This window comes from Aotus nancymaae, unplaced genomic scaffold (assembly GCF_030222135.1).
Source record: "Aotus nancymaae isolate 86718 unplaced genomic scaffold, 86718_ANA_hifiasm-v0.15.2.pri h1tg000008l, whole genome shotgun sequence".
Taxonomy (NCBI): Eukaryota; Metazoa; Chordata; class Mammalia; order Primates; family Aotidae; genus Aotus; species Aotus nancymaae.
In genome coordinates this window covers 33,018,271-33,036,816 of record NW_026988419.1, presented here as the reverse complement: position 1 = coordinate 33,036,816, position 18,546 = coordinate 33,018,271, and the positions used below count along the sequence as shown (strand labels likewise).

Here is an 18,546-nt window from a genome sequence, read left to right as displayed (position 1 = left end):
GCAAATTTTTAATTTTTAAAAGTACTGCCTTCCACTAACATGATGACCAGTATAATTATATTATGTTTGTTCCCTCTGCTTTTTATTCTTTCCCCCACCTTCCTGTGGGTTGCCTGAATATTTGTTTAGAATTTCATTTTGATTAATCTATAGTGTTTATTAGTATATCTCCTTGTACAGATTTTTTTTAGTGGTAGCTCTAGTTTACGCACATGCACACACACACACACATACATGTATAAAATAAAATTTATATGCATAAAGTATAAAATATCACAGTCTGGTATCAACATTTTACAAGTTCAAGTCAAGTGAAGAAATTACCTCCCTTTACATCCTTCTCCTGTTTATAATATAATTGATTCTATTTATTTCTTCTGCATACATTGAGAATCACATGAAACAATGTTATAATTTTGCTTCAGACACAATTAAGGAAACCCAAGAAGAGAAAGAAAGTCTATTGTATTTACTGGTATTTTTATTCTTTCTGTTGTTTTTTCTTCTTTCCCAATGTTTCAAGATTTCTTTATTAAAAAAAAAAAATGTCTGTTTCAAAAACTTCCCTTAGCCATTATTTTAGGATAAATCTGTTTAAAACAAACTCTCTGAGTTTTCCTTCATCTGAAAATATCTTGATTTCCCTTTCATTGTTGAAAGATATTTTTGCTGGATATAGAACTCTGAGTCGACAGGCATTTTCACAGTAGAAAAATTTTTACCACTTCTTCTGGCCTCCACAGTTCCTGAAGAGAAATCTGCTGTCTTTGAAAGTGCTTTTTTTTTTTTTTTTTTTTTTTCTCTGAGATGGAGTCTCACTCTGTCACCCAGGCTAGAGTGCAGTGGCATGATATCAGCTCACTGTAACCTCCACCTCCCAGGTTCGAGCCATTCTCCTGTCTCAGCCTCCCGAGTAGTTGGAATTACAGGTGCCCACCACCATGCCTGGCTGACTTTTGTATTTTTAGTAGAGACAGAGTTTCACTATGCTTTTTTCCTATAGATAAAGTAGGGTTTCTTTCTCATAGCTTTCAAGATAGTGTCTTTGTCTTTAGTTTTCTGAAGGTTGACTATGATGTGTCTTGGCATGTGTATTTCTTCAAATTTATTCTATTTAGGATCACTCAGCTTCTTGAATCTGTAGATTTGTGTCTTTTGCCAATTTGGGGACATTTTTAGCCATTGTTTTTCAAATACTTGATCTCAGTGGCACAAATGTTAGATCTTTTGTTATAGCCACCTAGGTTCCCAAGGCTCTGTTTATTTTTTTTCCAGTTTATTTTTTTCAACTTTTCAGATTGGTCAATTTCTATTGTTCTATATTCTTGTATATTAATCATTTCCTCTGCTCTCCCTATTCTGTTGCTGAGCCCATCCCTTGAGCTTTTAAAATTTTGTTAGTATGTCTTAATTCTAAAATTTATATTTGTTTTTTCTTTTTATACTTTCTATTTCTTTGCTAAGGCTTCAAATTTTTCATTTGCTTCAAGTGTTTGTGTAATTGCTTATTAAAGCATTTTTATTACAGCTGCTTTGAAATCCTTGTTAGATAATTCCAACATCTATATCATCTCAGTGTTGGCATCTGTTGATTGTCTTTTCTCATTGAAGTTGGGATTTTCTTGGTTCCTTGTATGAATGATATTTGATTGTATCCTGGACATTTTAGATATTATGTTGAGACTTTGGATCTTATTTAAATATTCTATTTTGCTAGAATATTCTGTTTTACTAGACTACTTCAACCTTTTGCTGATGGGGAAGAAAGGGGTGATGCCTTGTTACTGCTAGGTAGGGGTCGTAAGTCCAGGTTCCCCATGTAGCGTCTGCTGACACCGCACCAACAGAGAGGCTGGATACCTCACTGCAGCCTGACGAGGGTGAAACTATAGATTTCCTACTCCACCTTTACAGTAGGGGTAGGGCTGCAGTTTTTTTCCATGGTGCTTGCCTGGAGTAGAGTGCTTATTGTCTAAAAGTTTTTTGTCTTTCTAGTCTTCCCCTTTTCTGGTCCTTTGGCTAGGGTAAGTGGGCTTTTCTTGAGGATTTTTTTTTTGTCTTTGCATGTTTGTATTTTTAAATTGCTGGCTTCTATGGAACTAAGTCTGGGATATCTGAAGCAAACAGCAACAACAACAACAAAACCCACTGAACTCACTGCTGTGTCTTTCCTTGGGTCCTGAAGTCCCTACCTGGTCTGCCTTCTTTCCACCTTTCAGAGTCTTCTTATATTTGTTTTATAAATAGTGTTCAGGGTTATCTGTACTTAACAAGTGGGACAGGGAGCAGTATATCTACTCCCACTTGTTCTAGAACTGTACGCCTCCACATTCTAACGTTCCTACTCCTCTGCTAACAGTGCTGGCTCCTTATGACCTACTAAATCAAGCCCTCTGCTTTTGGCTCTAGAAAGTCGTACACCTTTCTCTAGGACTCTGTGACCTAGGTATTAGAAGACACAAAAGATTCTCCTACAGAACTTTATTTCAAATCTGTAAGTAGACTGAAAGCTAAACGTTGCTGTTTGTTACACTTCACTGTGCAGCCTGTTGCCCCAGCAGAAGCACGGTCAGTGGAATTTCTGCACAATGGGACAACAGCTCAGGGACACTACCTGTTTTTTCTAAATACCTCCTTGACTTTCATGTATTTTCCTGTAACAGGTGAAATACATATGGGAGGTCAAGAACATTTTTATATGGAAACCCAAAGCATGCTCGTGGTTCCCAAAGGAGAGGATCAAGAAATGGATGTCTATGTGTCCACACAGTTTCCCAAATATATACAGGTAACATAGGGCCATTATGAAGACAACATGGCTAAATGATTTCTGACCAGTGAAATATATCAAAAGCAATTAGAGATAAAAGTGTATTTGGGTGGTTGAGGTGGAAGGATCACTTGAACCCAGGAGCTCAAGGCTTCAGTGAGCTATGATCATACCACTGCACTCTAGCCTGGGAGACAGTGTGAGACCCTGTCTCTAAAACAAAACAAACAAAACAAAATGAAACAAAAAATGTCATTTCTTCAGGAACTGAAGAAATATTGAATACTAATAGCCATATTGATTTGGGTATTAATAGCCATAGTTCAATGCTTTTAAAACAGTGTTATTAAAGTAGAGGCCTTTTGTTTGTGGATTGTAGCTTTAAAACCAGTTATGGAATCAGCAGCTCTCTTTTGCTCAACTCTCAGCACATATTAAGAACACAAGGGCCGGGCGCGGTGGCTCAAGCCTGTAATCCCAGCACTTTGGGAGGCCGAGGCGGGTGGATCACGAGGTCAAGAGATCGAGACCATCCTGGTCAACGTGGTGAAACTCCGTCTCCACTAAAAATACAAAAAATTAGCTGGGCATGGTGGCATGTGCCTGTAATCACAGCTACTCGGGAGGCTGAGGCAGGAGAATTGCCTGAACCCAGGAGGCGGAGGTTGTGGTGAGCCAAGATCGCACCATTGCACTCCAGCCTGGGTAACAAAAGCGAAACTCCGTCTCAAAAAAAAAAAAAAAAGAACACAAAAGAAGAAAGAGGAAGACCTGCTCTCCAAAGCCTATGGTGCCTAACTCACATGAAACAGTTAGGAAACAATATTGAAAAGGATGCAACCAGGTGCTAAATCAGTGAAAGCAAAATTTACATGAGTGGAGAAATTAGGGAAAAGGAAAGTTTGCCAAGGGCTAGAATCATCCAGGAAGTCCCACAGAGAAGTCTTAAGTTTGGATTCAGAGTGAGAGTGAGGTTTGTCTAGATGGTAGGACGCGAGAGGTCCCTTCCAGGCAATTCCGCAGCAAGATCAAATGACATCCATTCATTTACTCATCTCTTCTGCAAACATTTGTTGCCTCTGTGCTATATCCCAGGCAGCGTGCATGGAAAGAAGGAGGAATAGCACAATGACTGCCACAGCTGGAATGGAGGGTGCCTTTAGGGAGGCTAGGTTTAGGTATCAGGGTGAGAGTTAGGGAAATGAAGCAGAGAGGTCTTGATTCTAGTCATAAGGAGCCAGTGCTGTTAGCAGAGGAGTAGGAATATGAGACTGTGGAGAATGAGGCCTTATAAAAGGTGGGATCCTAAGGAGGTTCAGGGGAACTCCATTCCAGGCCTGCTTTGCTCTTCACTCCCCATGGGTTGTTGGGTCCATCACCTTATCCATCTCAGGCTTCCTATCTATAAGAATCATTGTTAAGACTAAATGACCCCTAATCACTAAGATGGCAGAAAAGAGTGAGATCTGCATCCAGGAAAGACCAACTGGTCAACTTTAAACTTTAGCAGCAATCCAAGCAAGAATTGAGAAGTGATTTTTTTTTTTTTTCCTGAGACAGAGTCTCACTTAGTCACACAGGCTGGAGTACAGTGGTGCAATCTCAGCTCAGTGCAACCACTACCTCCCAGGTTCAAGTGATTCTGCTGCCTCAGCCTCCTGAGTAGCTGGGATTACAGGCATGTACCACCACACCTGGCTAATTTTTGTATTTTTAGTATAGATGGGATTTTGCCATGTTGGCCAGGCTGGTCTTGAACTCCTGACCTCAGGTGATCCACTTGCTTCGGCCTCCCAAAGTGCTGGGATTACAGTTGTGAGCCACCATACTGGCCTGAGAAGTGCTTATTTTCCAGTAGAGATAATAGAATGCAGGGAAAAGACCCATGCTGAGTGAGGCTTAGAAGACTGCAAAATCCCAAGGTTACAGGAAACGTATATCTAGCGATTAGTGTGAATAGGATAATTTAGGTGTAATTCATGGGGAAAATACAAAAAAGTATGAGTACAAAAATATCTCACTGGTAATGAAAAGACTACTAATTAGTTTTGGCAATGTCATTATAGCCAAGTACTGTTGAGATCAGTTGGGGCTATGTGCCAGGGTTATTGGACATTATCCCATTATTTAGCATAACCACACAGTGTGGGTATCATGTACAACATTAAAGAAGCAAAACATCTAGTGACTGTCACACTCCCGTTTCAGAGGACAGTTTTTTGTTGTTGTTGTTAAGGTCATGGGTGTGACAATGACACTCACAATTAAATTCTTGCTGAAGATGGATCAGATTAATCAGAACTATTATTGTTCACAGGACATAGTTGCCTCAACCTTAAAGCTCCCAGCTAACAAGGTCATGTGTCATGTAAGGCGTGTTGGTGGAGCATTTGGAGGGAAGGTGTTCAAGACTGGAACTATTGCAGCCGTCACCGCGTTTGCTGCAAACAAGTAAGTGGAGAAAATCTGCTAAAAATAAAATGAAGTCACGCTGAAAGTTCTCACCGTCAGAATCAATGAGGAAGAAACTGGGCCAAGATTATTTAATATCACATATACTATACAAACACACAAGCTGCCAGCTTATTACATTTACTTGTCTTATATTGTCCTATAGAAACCAAAATACAAATCAATTACTGAAAATAATAAAAGCCACAGAAAAAAATATTATGATACCTAGAAAGTAGACAGAAACAGGTCCTGAATGGGTGGGAGTTATTTGTCCTCTGCACCTGCTGGACTGAACTATATCTGTTGAGGTCGTATATATGACTTTTGAACCACGTACCTGTATGTAAACATACGCATATGCATATACACACATATACATATACTTTTATATACATACACATAAACGTATATGTTTATGTGTGTATATATATGTACATTCCTCAATATATCAGATATTTTTATAAAATGGGTTCCCCTATACACATATATATACATATACGTATATACACATATACGTACACATATGTATATATGTATATATACATGTATGTGTATGTATATGTGTGTACATGCATGTGTATGTATATATGTATATGTGTGTGTATATGTATATTCTATTGACTTGAGACTTTGCTTTTGTTATACTTATATTCATTTATATTGTCATTTTCCTTTGAGGATCTCAAAACATTCTAATGGAACATTTTCTCTGGAGCAGGCACACCCAGAAGGCTTAATTTGTTTGCTGAGTAATATGAGTCAGTTTCTCCATCCCAGGAAGCAAAAAGACCTTGATTCCAGATCTCTCCTATCAGGGAGCACTTGGTAGTTAGGCAGCACCTGCATTCTTCTATTTGTGGCCAGTCTAAAATAAGACCGTGGGATCATTTTCCTCTAATAAATGTTGTTATTACGATGGGAAATGTCCCAAAGCAATGCCCTGGAGCCCCTGGCACCCAAGAGCCCCCTGTCCCACAAGTTGTAAATGCCTGGCGTTATTCCCTGACCTAACAGGAGGAAAGGCCACTGTGTATGTCTGAGATCAGCAGAGACTAGTCATGGGAAGTAGTTGTGTTGTTCTGTGATGCATGTGAGCTCCACTCAGCTACACTCAGGCTCTTGCTAGGAGTTATATAAACCCCAGATAATGCCTATTAGGTAAGAGAGTTTACCTCGGTTGCTTTTTTTCTGTTTTAGACATGGCCGTGCAGTTCGCTGTGTTCTGGAACGAGGAGAAGACATGTTAATAACTGGAGGCCGCCATCCTTACCTTGGAAAGTACAAAGTAAGTATAAGAAGGCGTGGAAGAAAGATTTACCTTGTAGATATAACATCCTATCAGTGCGCAGAGCAGCCTTTGGCTACTCTCTAATGGGAAGTAACAATGAGCAAATCAACAAACAGGGCATCTATTTAACTTTCCATTCGTTGTGCTTTTGATTACCAGCTGGTTCAATGAGGCTTTTCTGCTTTGCTCAAAAATGTCATTTTCAGAAATAAAACACTTGGTACCAGCTGGTATTGGCTGTACAGAGTGAGTAACTAGAAAACGTGAGTGTGTACGTCCATTAAAGTAGATTTGATTACCATACTTATTCCCACATATAAAATAAGTAAAAGTAGAATAATTCCCATAACAGTAGTGTTATGTGAAATTGCAATTATTTGCAAATGGTTTCCTCATTCTTCAATATATCAAGGATATTTTTGTAAAATGGGGTTCCAGAAATTCATAGAAAAAAATTGTAGTAGAAAATAGTGGTTCTTTTGCTTTATTATTATTATTTATTATTTGAGACAGAGTCTCCCTCTGTCACCAGGCTGGAGTGCAGTGGCACAGTCTTGTCTCACTGCAACCTCAGCCTCCTAGATTCAAGTGATTCTCCTGCCTCAGACTACAAAAATTAGCTGGGCGTGGTGTTATGTACTACAGGTACACAACACCACTCCCAGCTAATTTTTGTATTTTCAGTAGAGACGGGGTTTCACCATGTTGACCAGGATAGTCTCGATCTCCTGACCTTGTGATCCACCCACCTCGGCCTCCCAAAGTGCTGGGATTACAGGTGTGAGCCACTGTACCTGGCCAATTCTTTTGCTTTATAAGAAAAATTTTACTTGTCAGAGTCGGCTAACTGTTCTAACAAAGAACTAAAAGCTCTTAAACTTTCATTGTGTCATTTCTTGCTCAAGTAACAGCTCAATATAATTATTGAGGGGACAAAAGGGGAGTATTCTGCTTTATAAAATCATTCAGGGACTGGAGCTGTTTTCATTTATTGGTGCCACTATGCCCTTGAACGCATCATCCAATATAGTGGTCACTAGGAGCACATGGCTATTTAAATTTAAATTAACCAAATTAAATACAATTAAAAATTTAGTTCTAGAGTTGTATTAGCTATATTTCAAGTGCTCAGTAACCACATATGGTTAATGTCTACCATACTGGACAGTGCAGACGCAGAACATTGTCATCATCACGGAAAGTTTTATCAGATATCACTACCCACAAATTCTGAGTCTCCCAGGCGATCTTCTGCTGAGGGCAGCAAACAGGGAAGACAGAGAGAGCATGGAGTGTCACGTGGTAGGTATTTAGGTTTTAGGCACCGGACCTGTAAGCTGTGGACCTCACTTGTATCCAGATGTCATTGGCAAGACCTCTCTCACCTAACTGTAAGGGAGGCTGGGAAATGTCATCCTCCCATGTGCCCAGGATGAAAGACAATGGGATTTGTTAAATGCATAGCATTGTCTCTATCACAAAACTGCATAACTAAATACATGTTTTTAGAAGATAATGACTGTTTCCATTTTGAATCACACTCACTCTAAACAGTATTTTGAATTTGATTTAGTTCAGAAAGATTTGTTAGAGTAAACTTTATCCTGAAGGAGCTTTTAAATAAGACATATATGAAGTCATTATAAAAACATAACAATCTCAGGTTAAAAGATGGAGAGATGAATATGAGTTGGACTATATATAGTCATCTTCTTAGAGAAGGTAAAACATAGGCCTTCAAGAATGGAGGCTGGGTGCAGTGGCTCACACCTATAATCCTAGCACTTTGGGAGGTCAAGGCAAGTGAATTACCTGAGGAGTTTGAGACCAGCCTGGGCAACATGGTGAAACCCCATCTCTACTAAAAATACAAAAAATTAGTAGCATGCGCCTGTAATCCCAGCTACTTGGGAGACTGAGGCAGGAGAATCCCTTGAACACAGGAGGCAGAAGTTGCAGTGAGCTGAGATCATGCCACTGCACTCCAGCCTGGGTGACAGAGCAAGACTCTGTCTCAAAAAAAAAAAAAAAAAAAAAGAATGGATAGGCAGAAAGAAGGTATGCCAGGTGTGGGAATAGTAAGAGCAAAACTACAGAGGTATAATGAACATGGCATGTTTGATAGAGGCAGGAGTAAGGAGTAAGGGGAGAGGGGGAATTAGAACACAGAGCCCTTTCTGGAGGGTAGTGAAAAATAGAATTGATAGGTTTAGTGATGCCTGAGAGGGGCCTAGAGTCCCAGAATGGGGAGTTTAAACTTGATCTTATAAGAAAGAGTGAGACAGAGTGGATCCTTGAATGGCTCAGTGCTATAATATTAAACACTGTGCTTTGGGGATGGTAACGGGATAGTCTGGGGAGGAGAGAGGATGGAGGCTGGTGAACCAGCAGCAGACAGCTAGTGCTTTCAGACGTGAAGCAGTTGGGGTCTGAGATATGATAGTAAGTTGTAGAAGAGATGGGTCCAAGAGCCACTATAGTGTAAAATAAAACAGAAGTAGTGAAAATCTTGGCAAAATGCAATGAAGACTAAAACTGCAAACATGACTTGGAGGGTTTTGGAAGAAAGAGACGAGTTGTAAGGAGGAACAATCTGGAAGAACAATGAAGAGCTTGTTTGTGTAAGTGCTAGGGAAAGAACTGACAACTGGACCTTGAAGCAGAAATGTCCTTCACCACCATGGGACTTTGTTGAGAGGACTGGATCATAGTGACAAAAGCCATTGTCATAATGTGACTAAAACTATGAGAAAATAATGTTTTCTGATGGAGAGTAGTGTGAGGATAGGTGATATTAATACTATTTATGATGGTAATATTAATTATATTTAGAGTACTTGCTTTGTTTTAGGCACTTGCCTATAATTTTCTATGTGTTACCTTATTTACTTCCATTTCACAGATAGTCTGAGTGGTTACATATCTTGCCTAAGATCACAAAGGTAGTTATATAGCCAAGAAACCATTGCCAAATCCAATGTCAGGAAGCTTTTCCCCTGCGTGGAGGGTTTGCAAATGACAGACTTTAGAGAGACTTGGCCCCTGTTCCAGCATCCGATGTCGGTTCTCTTCCCCAGGCTGGATTCATGAATGATGGCAGAATCTTGGCCCTGGACATGGAGCATTATAACAATGCAGGCGCCTCCCTGGATGAATCAATATTCGTAAGTGTTTTAAGGAGCAAGTTAACATTCCTGAAAGAGTGTTACATAAAATGATTTAAATCAGAAAATGTCCAATAGTTAAGTAATATTTAATTATAGAGGCATAATGACCATCATTGCAGGGATTCCATGTGTTACTTCCTGGTGCCCATAGTGTGAGCCCAGAGATGTTGGCTGAGTTGTATCTGTGTGGTGCCCCCAGGCTTCTCATACTTAGAGCTCTTTTCCCAGATGCACACATGAGACCAGGAGGCTTTCTCAGCTTTGGCCCTACTGATATTTTGGAGTGTGTAGCTCTTTATGGTGGGAACTATCCTGCTCATTGTATCATATTTAGCCTCTACTTTGTAGGTGTCAGTGGCATTACCACCCCCTAGTCTTTTTATTTTTTATTTTTATTTTTTGAGACACAGAGACCCACTCTGTTGCCTAGGCTATAATGCAGTGGCTCAAATGATCCTCCCACCTCAGCCTCCCAGATAACTGGGACTGCAAGTACATGCCACCATGCCCGGCTAATTTATTATTATTATTTTGTAGAGATGGGGTCTCACTATGTTGCCAGAGCTGGTCTCAAACTACTAGGCTCAAGCAGTCCTCCCACCTTGGCATCCCAAAGTGCTGGGATTACAGGTGTGAGCCACCATGTCCAGCCCAACCCCAGACAAAAATGTCTCAACCAGACCGGGCATGGTGGCTCACGCTTGTAATCCCAGCACTTTGGGAGGCCGAGACAGGTGGATCACTTGAGGTCAGGATTTCGAGACCAGTCTGACCAACATAGTGAAATCACGTTTCTACTATAAATTCAAAATTAGCTGTGCATGGTGGCACACATCTGTAATCCCAGCTACTTGGGAGGCTGAGGCAGGAGAATCACTTGAACCCGGGAGGTGTAGGTTGCAGTGAGCTGAGATTGTGCCATTGCACTCCAGCCTAGACAAGAGCGAAACTCCATTTCAATTAAAAAAAAATATATCTTAACCAAAATGTTAACAACGAAAAATGTCTTCAGACATTGCCAAATGTCCCCAGGAGCAGGGAAAAGATTGCTCCTCATTGAGAACCAATACATTAGACCCAATGCCAGAACATTTTTTCTGTTTTCTCTGTCTTCCAGGATATTATATTCATTACATTCTATAAACTCAGTGCTCAGGGCCTGTGAACATATCAAAGGCTTTTGTTTATGTTTGAAATCTTAAAACAATGCATTAACTCAAAAATATGAAAATAAAAAATAATACTCTCAAAGGAAAACTTATTCAAATACTTAAAAATTATTTTACAGCAAAAATGTGTTTAATTGGGACATGGGAATATTTTAGCATGTTTGGTGGGATGTAAAGAGGGCTGCCATTTCCAGCCTAGTTTTGGTCTGAGGTTGTAGGATGATAAAACAGGTTCAGAAGATCTTACTGCATCAACTCTGGGTTTCTCCAGGTGATAGAAATGGGACTTCTGAAAATGGACAATGCTTACAAGTTTCCCAACCTGCGCTGCCGGGGTTGGGCATGCAGAACCAACCTTCCATCCAACATGGCTTTTCGTGGGTTTGGATTTCCTCAGGCAGGGCTGATCACTGAATCTTGTATCATGGAAGTTGCAGCCAAATGTGGACTGTCCCCTGAGAAGGTAATACTAAATTAGCTTCACAGACAAAACATGTGGAATGTCAGAGGTGGGAGGGCTTTTGGGAGCTATTCAGGTTGAGGAATTTGAGACCCAGAGGGGTAAATGATTTGTGCCACGTTACCCAGCTAACTGAGTAATGCAGAGCTCAGACTCCAAAGTTCAGCAATCTTCGCCTTATGTAGACTCCTGCTCCAAAATCCCAAAGCAGAGAATACTGAGGAATGAGCACTGCATTCTCCCCTGGCTAGTGAGAGGCTTCCATTGGCTGGGGATATAACTGCTACCAACAATTCCATCAAGGCCCTCTTTCCCTGCTTCCCAAACATCTCAGCCAGCTGTCATAAAGTTGGTCATTTCAGTGGCTAAAATGGTCTCCTTTTGGTGCTTTTTTTTTTTGTAACATTAAGAGGCTGGCTTTTATTTTTATTTATTTATTTCCATAAGTTATTCAGGTACAGGTGGTATTTAGTTATATGAGTACGTTCTTTAGTAGTGATTTGTGAGATTTTGGTTCAGCCATCACCCGAGCAGTATACACCGTACAATATTTGTAGTCTCTTATCCCTCACTCCCCTCCCACTCTTCCCCCCAAGTCCCCAAAATTCATTGTATTATTCTTATGTCTTTGTATCCTCATAGCTTAGCTCTCATATATCACTAAGAACATACAATGTTTGGTTTTCCATTCCTGAATTACTTAGAACAATAGTCTCCAATCTCATCCAGGTCACTGCAAATGCAGTTAACTCATTCCTTTTTATGGCTGTGTAGTATTCCATTTTATATATATATATATGTATATATATATATGTGTGTATATATATATATAGCATTCCATCATACATATACATATATATGATTATATGTATATGATTTTTATATACATATATGATGGAATACTACACAGCCATAAAAAGGAATGAATTAACTGCATTTAAATACATATATTTAAATACACATACTGTGATATATACATATATATATACCACATACGTATATATATACGTATATATATATATACCACATACGTGTATATATATGTGTATATATATACCACATACGTATATATATGTGTATATATATACCACATACGTATATATATATGTGTATATATATACGTATATATCACAGTTTCTTTATCTACTCATTGATTGTGGGCATTTGGGTTGGTTCCGTGATTTTGCTATTGTGAACTGTGCTGCTATAAAGATGTGTATGCAAGTATCTTTTTCAAATAATGACTTCTTTTCCTCTGGGTAGATACCCAGTAGTGGGATTGCTGGATCAAATGGTAGTTCTACTTTCAGTTCTTTAAGGAATCTCCACACTGTTTTCCATAGTGGCTGTACTAGTTTACATTCCCACCAGCAGCATAGAAGTATTCCCTGTTCACTGCATCCATGCCAACATGTACTGTTTTTTGATTTTTTTTTTATTATGGCCATTCTTGCAAGACTAAGGTGGTATCACATTGTGGTTTCAATTTGCATTTCCCTGATCATTAGTAATGTTGAGCATTGTTTCATATGTTTGTTGGCCATTTGTATATCTTCTTTTGAGAATTGTTTATCCATGTCCTTAGCCCACTTTTTGATGGGATTGTTTTTTTCTTACTGATTTGTTTGAGTTCATTGTAGGTTCTGGATATTAGTCCTTTGTCAGATGTATAGATTTTCTCCCGCTCTGTGGGTTGTCTGTTTACCCTGCTGACTCTTCCTTTTGCTGTGCAAAATCTCTTCAGTTTAATTAGCTCCCAGCTATCTATCTTTGTTTTTATTGCATTTGATTTTAGGTTCTTGGTCATGAATCCTTGCCTAAGCCAATGTCTAGAAGGGTTTTTTCCAATGTTATCTTCTAGAATTTTAATAGTTTCAGGTCTTAGGTTTAAGTCCTTAATACATCTTAAGTTGATTTTTGTATAAGGTGAGAGATGAGTATCCAGTTTCATTCTTACTGCATGTGGCTAGCCAATTATCCCAGTACCATTTGTTGAATGGGGTGTCTTTTCCCCATTTCATGTTTTTGCTTGCTTTGTCAAAGATCAGCTGGGTGTAAGTATTTGGGTTTATTTCTGGATTCTCTATTCTGTTCCATTGGTCTATGTGCTTATTTTTATACCAGTACCAAACTGTTTTGGTGACTATGGCCTTACAATATAGTTTGAAATCAGGTATTGTGATGCCTCCAGATCTGTTATTTTTGCTTAGTCGTGCTTTGGCTATGGGGTCTCTTTTTTGGTTCCATATGAATTTTAGAATTTCTTTTGCGAATTCTGTGAAGAATGATGGTGTTCTTTTGATGGGGATTGCATTGAATTTGTAGATTGCTTTTGGCAGTATGGTCACTTTCACAATATTGATTCTATCTATCCATGAGCATTGGATGTGTTTCCATTTGTTTGTGTCATCTATGATTTCTTTCAGCAGTGTTTTGTAGTTTTCTTGTAGAGGTCTTTCAACTCCTTGTTTAGGTATATTCCTAAGTATTTTATTATTATTATTTTTGTAGCTGTTATAAAAGGGGTTGAGTTATTGATTTGATTCTCTGCTTGGTCACCATTGGTGTACAGAAGAACTACTGATTTGTGTACATTAATCTTGTATCTGGAAACTTTGATGAATTCTTTTGTCAGTTCTAGGAGCCTTCTGGAGGAGTCCTTAGGGTTTTCAAGGTAAACCATCATATTGTCAGCCAACAGTGACTGTTTGACTTCCTCTTAACCAATTTGGATGCCCTTTTTAAATTTCTCTTGTGCTATTGCTTTGGCTAGGACTTCCAGTACTATGTTGAAGAGAAGTGGTGAGAGTGGGCATCCTTGTCTTTTTCCTGTTCTCAGAGGGAATGCCTTCAACTTTTCCCCATTCAGTATTATGTTGACTGTGTTTGTCGTAGATGGATTTTATTACATTAAAGTATATCCCTTGTATGCTGATTTTTCTAACAGTTTTACTCATAAAGGGATGCTGGATTTTTTCAAATGCTTTTTCTGCATTGAGATGATCATGTGATTTTTGTTTTTAATTCTGATTTTGTAGTGTATCACATTTGTTAACTTGCATGTGTATCACATTTGTTAACTTGTGTGTGTTAAACCTGCATTTCTGGTATGAAACTCACTTGATCATGGTGAATTATCTCTTTAATATGTTATTGGATTCAGTTAAGTAGTATTTTGTTAAGGATTTTAACATTGATGTTCATCAAGGATATTGGTCTGTACTTTTCTTTTTTGGTTGTGTCCTTGCCTGGTTTTGTTATTAGGGTGATGCTGGCTTCATAAAATGAATTAGTTAAGGTTCCTTATTTCTCTATCTTGTGGAATAGTCTCAAAAGAATTGGTACCAATACTTCAAATGTCTGGTGGAATTCTGCTGTGAATCCATCTGGTCCTGGAATTTTTATTGTTGGTAATTTTTAAATTACCGTTTCAATCTCACTGCTTGTTATTGGTCTGTTAAGGGCATCTAATTCTTCCTGATTTGAGCTAGGAGGGTTGTATTTTTCCAGGAATTTATCCACCTCTTCTAGGTTTTCTAATTTATGTGTGTAAAAGTGTTCATAGTAACCGTCAATGATCTTTTGTATTTCAGTGTTGTCAGTTGTAATATCTCCTGTCTCATTTCTTAGTAAGGTTATTTGGATTTTCACTCTTCTTTTTTTAGTTAATCTTGCTGATGATGTATCAATTTTATTTATCTTTTCAAAGAACCAGCCTTTTGTTTCATTTATCTTTTGTGTTGTTTTTTTCCCTCTATTTCATTTATTTCTGCTCTGATCTTTGTAATTTCCTTTCTTCTGCTGGGTTTGGGTTTGATTTGTTCTTGTTTCTTTAGTTCCTTGAGGTGTGACCTTAGAATGTCAGGTTGTGCACTTTCAGTCTTTTTGATGTAGGCACTTATGGCTATGAACTTTCCTCTTAGCACTGCCTTTGTGTATCCCAGAGGTTTTGATAGGTTGTATCATTATCATCATTCAGTTTGAAGAATATTTTAATTTCCATTTGATTTCTTTTTTGACCCAATTCTCATTCAGGAGCAGGTTATTTAATTTCCATGTATTTGCATGGTTCTGAAGGTTCCTTTTGGAGCTGATTTCCAGTTTTATTCCACTGTGATCTGAGACAGTGCTTGATATAATTTCAGTTTTCTTAAATATATTGAGCTTGTTTTATGGCCTATCATATGGTCTATATGGTCTATCTTGGAGAAAGTTCCATGTGCTGTTGAATAGAAGGCATATTCTGCAGTTGTTAGATGAAATGTTCTGTATATATCTGTTTAGTCCATTTGTTCCAAAGTATAGTTTGAATCTGTTTCTTTGTTGACTTTCTGTCTTGATGACCTGTCTAGTCCTGTAAGTGTAGTATTGAAGTTCCCCACTATTATTGTATTGCTGTCTATCTTATTTATTAGGTCTATTAGTAATTGCTTTATAAATTTGGGAGCTCCAGTGTTAGGTGCATATATGTTTAAGACTGTGATATTTTCCTGTTGGACAAGGCCTTTTACCATTATATAATGTCCTTTTTTGTCTCTTTTAACTGCTGTTGCTGTAAAATTTGTTTTGTCTGATATAAGAATAGTTACTCCTACTTGCTGTTGGTGTCTATTTGCATGAATTGCCTTTTCCACCCCTTTACTTTGTTTACGTGAGTCCTTATGTGTTAGGTGAGTCTTCTGAAGGCAGCAGATAGTTGGTTGTTGAGTTCTTATCCATTCTGTGGTTCTGTATCTTTTAAGTGGCATTTACACCATTTATACTCAATGTTAGTATTGAAATGTGAGATACTGTTGCATTCACCATGTTTTTTGTTGCCTGTGTACTTTGTGTTTTTTTGTTTTCACTTTTTAACATGTATTTATGTTTTATAGATCCTGTGTGACTTATGCTTCAAAAAAAGTCTGTTTTGATGTGTTTCCAGAATTTGTTTCAAGATTTAGAGCTCCTTTTAGCAGTTCTTGTAGTGATGACTTGATCAAATTCTCTCAGCCTTTGTTTGTCTGAAAATGATTGTATCTTTCTTTCATACACGATGCTTAGTTTCGCTGGATACAAAATTTGGCTGAAAATTGTTTTGTTTGAGGAGGCTGAAGATAGGACCCCAATCCCTTCTAGATTGTAGGGTTTCTGCTGAGAAATCTGCTTTTAATCTGATAAGTTTTCCTTCATAGGTTATCTGGTGCTTCTGTCTCACAGCTCCTAAGATTCTTTCTTTTGTCTTAACTTTGGATAACCTGATGACAATGTGCCTAGGTGAAGATTTTTTTGCGATGAATTTTCCAGGTGTTCTTTTTGCTTCTTGTATTTGGATGTCTAGGTCTCTAGCAAGACTGGGGAAGTTTTCCTCGATTATTCCCCCAAATATGTTTTCTAAGATTTTAGAATTCTCTTCTTCCTCAGCAACACGGATTATTCTTAAGTTTGGTCATTTAACATAATCCCAGACTTCTTGGACACTTTGTTGATATTTTTCTATTCTTTTCTCTTTATCATTGTTGGATTGGATTAATTCAAAGACCTTGTCTTTGAGCTCAGAACGTCTTTCTTCTACTTGTTCAATTCTATTACTGAGACTTTCCAGATCATTTTGCATTTCTAAAAGTGTATCCAAAGTTTCCTGAAATTTTTGATTGTTTTTTCTTTAAGCTATCTATTTCTTTGAATATTTCTCCCTCACTTCTTATATCATTTTTTGGATTTCCTTGCATTGGGCTTTGCCCTTCTCTTGTCCCTCCCTGATTAGCTTAATAACTAACCTCCTGAATTCTTTTCCAGGTAAATTAGAGATTTCTTATAGGTTTGTATCCATTGCTTGTGAGCATGTGTGATTTTTTGGGGGGTGTTGATGAGCCTTGTTTTGTCATATTACCAGGGTTGGTTTTCTGGTTCCGTCTCATTTGGGTAGACTCTGTCAGAGGGAAGGTCTAGGGCTGAAGGCTGTTGCTCAGTTTCTTTTGTCCCACAGAGTATTCCTTTGTTGTAATACTTTCTCTCTTTTCCTATGGATGTGGTTTCCTGTGAGTAGAACTGCAGTGATTGTTGTCTTTCTTCTGGGTCTAGCTACCCAGCGAGTCCACCCGGCTCCAGGCTGGGACTGAGGGTTGTCTGCACAGATTCCTGTGATGTGAACTGTCTATGAGTCTCTCAGCCATGGATACCAGTGCCTGTTCTGGTGGAGGTGATGGAGGGTACAGTGGACTCCATTAGTGTCCTTAGCTTTGGTGGTTTAATGCTCTAGTTTTGTGCTGGTTGGCCTCCTGCCAGGAGGTAGCACTTTCCAGAAAGCATCAGCTATAGTAATGAGGGACTGGTGGTGGATGGGGCCCTAGTATGCCCAAGACTAAATGTCCTTCATCTTCCACTACCAGGGTGAATAGGGAAAGACCATCAAGTGGGGGTGGGGATAGGCGCTTCTGAGCTCAGACTCTCCTTGGGTGGGTCTTGCTGTGGCTGCTGTGGGGGATGGGGGTGAGATTCCCAGGTCACTGGAGTTGTGTACCTAGGAGGATTATGGCTGCCTCTACCGAGTCATGCAGGTTGTCAGGCAAGTGGGGGAAAGCTGGCAGTCATAGGTCTCACCCAGCTCTCATGCAAACTGAAGGGCCAGTCTCACTCCCACCATGCACCCCCCAACAGCCCTGAGTTTGTTTCCAGGCAGAGGGTGTGATGGGCTTGAAAACTTGCCCTGGGCTACACACCTCCCAGCTGTGAGAGAAAAGGGCTTGGTTCTTCGCTCGCCTGTGGAGTCTGCACACCAGATATCTGCCCTCCTCTGAGTTCTGGCCGGGAGGCTTCTTGTCCCATTCAAATTATTACAAAGATCAGCTAGAGATTTCCTTCTCCCTGTGGAGTTATACTCCCTGCTCCTCTGGTCACACTCCCAATGGGTCCCTGTGGTATTAGGCAGGAACAACATGCTAGGGGACACAGTGAGCTCCAAGGGCCTTTCTGCTGCTTCTTCTATCCCTGCATTGCACTCGGCTCTCTAAATTGGCTCAGCTCCAGGTAAGGTCAGAAACTTCTCCTGCAAACAAGCCTTCAGCTTCTCCAGTGTGGGGGTGTGTTTAGGAGAGGAGGGTCTCCCTTTCCCCCTTCCGCAGTTGGAGCACTCACAGTATTTGAGGTATCTCCTGGTTTCTGCAAGAGCAGTCCACTTCCTTCAGAGGGTTTGTGGGTCCACTTGGAATTACTGGTTTGTCCTTGCAGTCAATCTGGAGCTAAAATTCACAAGGCAA

General features: G+C 39.3%; 1 protein-coding gene across 2 annotated transcripts in view; it reads left to right on the top strand.

Annotated features, from left to right (window-relative positions):
* Window positions 1-18,546, top strand: part of LOC105731457 (aldehyde oxidase) — an 87,177-nt gene that overhangs the window by 46,631 nt on the left and 22,000 nt on the right. For both annotated transcript variants that reach the window (XM_021670702.2, XM_021670703.2), the window contains exons 21-25: window positions 2,664-2,788; window positions 5,088-5,221; window positions 6,422-6,509; window positions 9,590-9,676; window positions 11,120-11,311. In XM_021670702.2, coding sequence (XP_021526377.2) covers window positions 2,664-2,788; window positions 5,088-5,221; window positions 6,422-6,509; window positions 9,590-9,676; window positions 11,120-11,311 — 626 coding nt within the window. The remainder of the gene's footprint in view (window positions 1-2,663; window positions 2,789-5,087; window positions 5,222-6,421; window positions 6,510-9,589; window positions 9,677-11,119; window positions 11,312-18,546) is intronic.